Source organism: Lolium rigidum, chromosome 4 (genome assembly GCF_022539505.1).
Source record: "Lolium rigidum isolate FL_2022 chromosome 4, APGP_CSIRO_Lrig_0.1, whole genome shotgun sequence".
NCBI lineage: Eukaryota > Viridiplantae > Streptophyta > Magnoliopsida > Poales > Poaceae > Lolium > Lolium rigidum.
In genome coordinates this window covers 103,230,412-103,237,458 of record NC_061511.1, presented here as the reverse complement: position 1 = coordinate 103,237,458, position 7,047 = coordinate 103,230,412, and the positions used below count along the sequence as shown (strand labels likewise).

The 7,047-nt window shown below is 44.7% G+C and overlaps 2 protein-coding genes across 2 annotated transcripts; one reads left to right on the top strand and one right to left on the bottom strand.

Moving 5' to 3' along the window:
• Positions 1–351: 351 nt before the first annotated feature.
• LOC124647400 (proline-, glutamic acid- and leucine-rich protein 1-like) lies at positions 352–966 on the top strand. The gene has a single exon (XM_047187353.1). The coding sequence runs from the start codon at positions 352–354 to the stop codon at positions 964–966; it is 615 nt and encodes a 204-aa protein (XP_047043309.1).
• A 2,928-nt stretch (positions 967–3,894) lies between these two features.
• Positions 3,895–7,007, bottom strand: LOC124708083 (protein CutA 1, chloroplastic). The gene is made up of 6 exons (XM_047239771.1): positions 6,794–7,007; positions 6,061–6,152; positions 5,210–5,272; positions 4,584–4,615; positions 4,336–4,430; positions 3,895–4,210 (listed from the first exon to the last, which is right to left on the bottom strand). Exons 1-6 carry the CDS (start codon positions 6,973–6,975, stop codon positions 4,126–4,128), a joined length of 549 nt encoding a protein of 182 aa, XP_047095727.1. The 5' UTR covers positions 6,976–7,007; the 3' UTR covers positions 3,895–4,125.
• Between the last annotated feature and the right edge of the window lie 40 nt (positions 7,008–7,047).

Here is a 7,047-nt window from a genome sequence, read left to right as displayed (position 1 = left end):
TGGTTGTGATTTGTTCTTCTCATGGGCTAGAGGAGATGCTAGACGGAGGTGGGATTTAGGGTTGGGGGAGCAGGGAGGCTAGGGAGAGACGGCATAGCGCCATACGCCACACGGGCAAAAGCGTTTCTTATTAGAAGGATGATTATACAGACTGAAACACAAAAGCTTACGGGGAGAATGCTTCCTAGAGAAAAACATGATTTGACGGAAGGAGGGGTAAAATCGGAAAAGTAGCCGTTTGCCTTTTGTTTCCCTGAGCTAACCAGGACCAGGCCGCACGCCACCATTCCCCTCCCAACTCGCGTTTCGTTTCGTTTCCCCTCATCAAAACCCCAACCCCTAGCAAGCAGGATGGCCCACTTCGCCGGCGCCTCCGCCTCCGCCGACGACGAATTCTGGACGGCGTGCCCGCACTGCTGCTACGTCCACTCCTACCCGCGCCTTTACGTCGCCCGCCGCCTCCTCTGCCCCGTCGCTACATGCCGCCGCGTCTTCTCCGCCGACGAGCTCCCCTCCCCGCCGCCCATCGTCCCCGGCACCGACATGTACTTCTGCACCTGGGCCTTCTTCCCGCTCGGCCCGCCCGCTGTCGCTCAAGGCTGGGCCCCATTCACCCCTTTCAACCCAGCTCCGCCTCCATCCCCATCCCCCACCCCAAACCCTACCGCCGCCACCGCCACGCCCGCCTCTGCCATTCCATCCCGCGTGAGACCCACCTCCAGGAAGAAGGTTGGCGTGTGCCTCAAGGGCAGAGCCCGCGTCGAGGCGGAGGAGGAGGAAGAGGAGGAGGAGGAGGAGAAGACGTCCACCGTCGCCAACCTCAAGGCCGACGAGGAGGTGCAGATGGATTGGCTAAGCCTTGGCAGCAGCAATGGCGACAGCGGAATCAACATCAACGAATCGGTGGATCTGAGTGAGCTGGGATTCCGCATTGACGAGACGGGATTCCTTCAGGAGTTACCCTGATCATCCCGTGCTATACTAACTCCTAAAAATTGGTAACTCTAGTATCCTATCGGCCCAGTTGGGTTTAGTATCTGGTGGAAATGTGGGAATTTAGCTGCTGCAGCCTAGCTACGAAGCTTTCTTTGTTAAGGATGAAGATCGTGAAATGCCAAATGTAGCTCCTTTTGTAGGGACTCGAATGCTCAAAGACAATGCAGGGATCAGTTCATGTTGTTATGTATGCGCCTGTTCAGTACCTGATGGAAGTGTAGGATTTTAGCTGTCTTTGTTAACGATGAAGATCGTGGCCGCGGAAAATGCCAAATGTGGCTCCTTTTGTACTGTATTGGATGCTCAAAGACAATGCAGGATCGATGCATCTTGGTTTGTATGTGCCTGTTCTCATCTGATTATATGCAGGGTGTCCTCTGGTTTAATGTCTGTTTCGTCTAATTGTATTGTCATATATGGAGCATGCTTCTGCTCATTTTGCTTCTATCATCTGGCCATCTGGGTTCTCTTGTGAAGGAGAGATCATGGTAATCTTTGAAATGTTGTTGTTTTTTTGTTTTGGATGTTCGCAAAGGATGCATTTTGGTTTGCTCTCAAGTTGAGTTGGAGTTGAGCATTTCTGAAGTTCAAATTGCAATCTTCTTACTGCCATCATGCGGAATTGATAGATTTGATTTTTATTGTTAGAATATTATCCAATGTCACTGCCTCTGTGCTGCCTGTTTCAGTTTCAGCTGTGTTCAGGTCGTGTCTTATCTTGAACATCTTGTGGATGTGCAAGGTTTTGTTGATCAAGGTAAAATGATCATTTCCATGCTTTATACACATCTCTCTTTCTCTCTTTTCGGTTTTGAGATATTGTATATAGTTTAGTAGTGATATAACTGTAACGTTGATAACTCTTGGATTGTACTTTTTACATCGTAGAATAACAGCATCAGGGTGTAATCCTTCAGGTTAGCAAGTAGTGACAACATCTGACACCTCACCGAAATATAAAGATAGAGAAAAGGAATTATTGTTATTGTATTATGTTGCGATGTGCCTTTCTTCTGATTTCGTGCATTAGTGTTCAATTTTTTTGCAAGTAGTGTTTTGCTGGAACGAAGACACGCTTTGTGTTTTGCTTGATCATTGGTTACGTACTTCTTGCACACATATTTGTATCACTACTGCTCCTGGCTTTTTTGCTTGTTAGAAACTTACGTTGCTAAGCTCCTGAACCTGAAGAAAGGTAAATTATGATCCTCAGAACTTCTTCGCTCCAAGGAGTACTTTAGTAGTGTAATCAAATCTGAATGCATGCTTGCACTACTCACCGAGATTCGGGAGTTTCAAGAACAGGCATCCAAGGCCTGCATGGCTGCATTGGGATCCGGTACGAAGGATCTGCATAAGTTTATGCTTTGATGGGCGCTGTGATCAAAATACAAGGATCCAGATCAATGTGGCTGTGCAACCTCTGAATGTGATATTCTCCACATTACTAGAGAAGATCCGGATCCAATTTCCAGGCTTCCAGCTCCCTGCAGGAACATGAAACTACTTTGCGAGCTAAAACAAGAAAACATGAAACTTATTTTCCTTGAAACACTTTTTGTCCTATGATAAATCATCTAAACTGTATTCGGAATGGGATCTGGATCCGTTGTAGACAGGGCATACGATCACACCGCACAGGTTTGCGTTATAAAAAGCTTTTAGCAGTCCTTTCTCTGCCGTCTACACTATAGCATTTCGTGCTTCCCATCCAGAGCCTTGGGCTGTCACCGGCTGACTTCAACCTGATCTACCAGGATGCAGATTGCAGACAAGAATACATTGGCAAGTCGATCAACGTTGTTTGTCTCGCTTCCATTCTTCACGAGCTCGAGTTGAAGCCTTGAAGGAGATTCATCTTCATGGCCGACGGTCACATGGATTAACGAGCGTGACAATCCTATGTTGGTGTGTTCTGGTGTGTCTCGATCACTTCTTCTGCTATTGTCGACTGGGAGAAGCAATTCCTCCGATTGCCAGCTACGTCCTCAGCTTCGGACAACTCACTTCACACGTCATGAGCCCATCATCTCCACTTTGCTGCCTTTTGTCCCAAACTCATTGACTTCCTTGAAGTGGCGGCGGATACTTGGTGGGCTACCATTTCAGTGGAACCATCAGTAGTGGGACTATTCAAAGTGCCCCTATATACCATCAATTATATGATGACTCGTTAAACAAACAAGATGCCAACCATGCTTCTCCCACAAATAAAAAAAAAGTGTGGTAGATTTTTCCAACATTTTGTGAAATGTGTTTATGTGTTTTTTTTATTAAGTTGTCTGCATTTTTTTAGAGCTTTGCTAGATTCTTGCCGAGGCAGAGGCAAGATTGGAGCATTGGAGAGTACGCGATGTACTGTTGGGGTGTGAGGCCGCCGGCATAAGAGAAAAAAGCCATGCACTCCGGGGCGAGAGCAGCAACGCTGATGGTCATTGTGTAGTTAGAGTCGGATGCGGGAGATATCAAGTGAAGGAAGACAGGGGGTTGAGTGGTCAGTGATGATACATCGGTCTCTGGGGGCCATTGGATGAAAATCGAACGGACCAGAAAGGTGACGAAGTAAAGAAAACTATACAACTTATTACTCCGTCACCTTTGTTAAAAGTAGAAAGGATTTACTTGATGAAATGTGCTGCATCGCCTGAATCGCATCAGTCATATCATCCAGACACCCAAAAGATTGTTCGCGCGAGACAGGAAATACAATCAAACGAAGCCTAGATAACTGTCACTTTTTTGCTTTAATTATAAGCGAATGTGTTTAGCCTTCTGAAATGACAGTTGATGTCCCTTCAGCATCTATCCGTCCTCAATTCGTGCCTTTGGAATAAAGGTATGAATTGTTGATAAATATTGTGCATGTTTTAAGAGAGATATGAAAAGAACACGGTGCAATAGTACAAAAGTGCGGCAAACAGGACTTCATGTGCAAATTGTCTTGATGCTACACAAAGTTTATTCGACCCTAGGACAGGAGACTAAAGATTAACCAATTCATCACGACGCTGCCATCAACACTTAGAGACCAAAGTCTTTCTACACAAACTTGATATCTCGAATCACAACAGTCATTCCACATCACCGGCTACTCACAAACGCATTCAGTGAGGCTAAGCTGAAGCCAGATCAGTTTTCTCTAGTGCTGTTCTTGAGCCACTCCAGGTACTTGAGGTTGCCTCCACTTATCGGCAAAGCGATGACTTCAGGAACACTGCATAAAGAAGATCAAACAGTAAATCACCGTTCAAGATGGTTAATATGTTTGACATTATACTCTGTTTGTTCGAAATTCATATTAAGAAGTAGATAGATCTTCATAAATAGCACAGAACTTACTCATACTCATGGTTAGCTTTGACATGTTCAGTTAAGGCACTTAGAAGAGATTCTCTGGTCTTGATGATGAGCAACTCCTCAGCATCAGTTTGCACCTGAGGAATGAACAGATTGAGGAAAACAGGACATCTCTACTTTTGTAATAGAATGGTCAAACATCCCATGTAAAGGTGTTCATGGCGAAAATGATGAATGAACAATAAGCACCATAGATTATCCTGGTCAGGAAAGTATAAATAGAAATGTACCTTTCCCTCCCACCAGTAAACAGATTCGATCCCTGGAAAATGACGAGAATACCAATTAAAATAAGTTCAAGAGAATATATGACGATTTCATATGATGACTGACAATAAGAAACTATCAAAAGAAGATGAGGTAGCTAATCTGTAAATCAATCTGTTCATGGCCAAATGCATATACATCAGTTCATATACAACTATTGTTTTGTTAGCAAAGAGTAGAGCTTGCTAGAATATTTTGTCATCATTGCACCCATATGTTCTAAATAAACAACCAAGTCAAGCATGTCAACTCGCCCACACATTAACATGTCCACAACTATTCCAATTCCAATGCATATGCACAGGCAGAAGCTAAGCTCTGCAGTTGAAGAGATCTTGATGAAGGTCATAAATCAGTTAATTCAACTAGAATCCCAAACAATGATTATGTTGAACCTCAGCTACCACAATACAAGTCAAGGCATAGAGAAGTCAATTTGCTAAAGTGCATGCCATGTTGAATAGAAACTGAACGAGATGATGAGGTTCAAGTGAACGCAGGAAACTACTGTAGAAGATGGCAAATTGACAAGAGTCTGCTAAACTTGAGTGCCTATAACTGCGAGAGAGAGAGAGAACACAGCTCCCACCAGGCACTATGTTCACACACGCAGCAAGCTTCTCACTGATTATGCTTTCTGATAGCTTTTTGCCTGCAGCAAAAATAAAATAAATAATAAGATAACTGAAAATAAAAGAGAGCCATTTTAAATTTCTTAGTGCTGTTTTAAAATGACATACAACTTGTCAAGAAGCATTTAACATATGCATGCGCATGGTGGTCAATCAATTCTCCAGGCAGGTTAGCTGCATACATATATGCATAGGTGCATGTGGTGTCAAGTGTAAGCTATTAGAGCTAGTTTAGATCGACATTCATCGGCCAACAGATATGTATAACTTTTGCATTGAACAATGCTCAAGTGCTCAACCACAGCTACCACTATGTTTAATTGCTTGCTAAGTTTTAATGAATCATGCATGGCTCGACATGGGGAACATCAGTGGTGTGGAGCAGTAAGCGTGTTACTAGGCCCAGTTCATCATCGACGAGGATCGGAGTCGGATATGGCCACATGGGGCTGACGGAGGACGTGACTCCGGAGACGAAGACGAAGGCAACGACCATTGCAGAGCCCAGGAAGAGCATCATGTCTAGGATGAGGGAGTTGCTTCGCCTAATACAAGGGAACACTTCCTAATTGCTATCGTATCCTATTTACAGATTTTCCATTTTCAGGGTGAATCAAATCTGGTATGGAGGACCCATGCACTGAGCGTTATCATATCATATTTATAGCTTCTACTTTTTCAGGATGAATCAAATTTATAGCGTTATCATATTTACATCCTTTCCTTTTTTTTCAGGATGAGTAATGATATCATATTTAAACACCCCATGAGGGAGCGGGGGATGGAGAAATGACATAGGTAAAAGTACCTGCTTCCCGATTTGGAACTGTCACATACACAACAATGGAAGGCACAGTCGTGGAAGTAGACTCCATTCGAGCAGAACTGAAACTTCTCGCCCTGTAAAGTCTCAGAACTGTTACCAAGTACTTTTCACATTAGGAAAAACAATGTAACCACTGACTCACATAGAATCCACAGGGTTCTAAATGCTAACGTGTTACTACTTCAGACTATCGAACTTATATAGCATTAGCGACACACCGAAACGCATCGGCTTTTATCTGAAACGCTATGGAGGTAACCGCAACAATATTGGAGAAATCCACTAGCGTTGGGAGACAGATGGGCTGAATTAGTATGATCCATTACACTGAGTTAACAGTGCAGTGCAATGTGTTGGGTTTTTATTTTTCCTTTTGTTTTTACGATATCCAGAGCATTATTTATCAAGCCAAGCACACCTTCATGCAAAGTTTCAGGTAACAACAGGCAATGGATGATTGTAAACTCTACTGCAAGTGATTGATTGTCTCCTAGAGTTCATCGACAACTAATCTACGAGATAACAATCACAAAGGCTAAAGACATTATTAGGTGCTGACCCATCCCAACCAACCAGCGTAGCCTTTCTGTGAAGATCCTCCCGGATTTGAGCCGAATCACCATGAATATGAATCACGATTTGGTAATTAACGGAGTCCACTAAAAATCTGGGAAGTAACAAAGAGGGCAGAGTGGAAGAGAGGAGCATGGGTTACCGGAGGAAGGGGACGCGGCGGGTGGAGAGTGCGCAGCCCGCGACGGCTCCTAGGCTGAGGAAGAGGAAAGCCCCCGCGAGCGGCGGCCGAAGGCGGTGGACAAGGCGCGGCGGCACGTCGGAGGTGGAGGCGGCGGTGGCCGGAGAGAAGAGAGCTCGGAATGGGGTGGGGAGGAGTGGCATCTTCTCGATTCCGGCTTCGTGGGCCCCACTTGGGCCGACGCTGGTTGTCTTCGGAGTTCGGACACTCTAGAT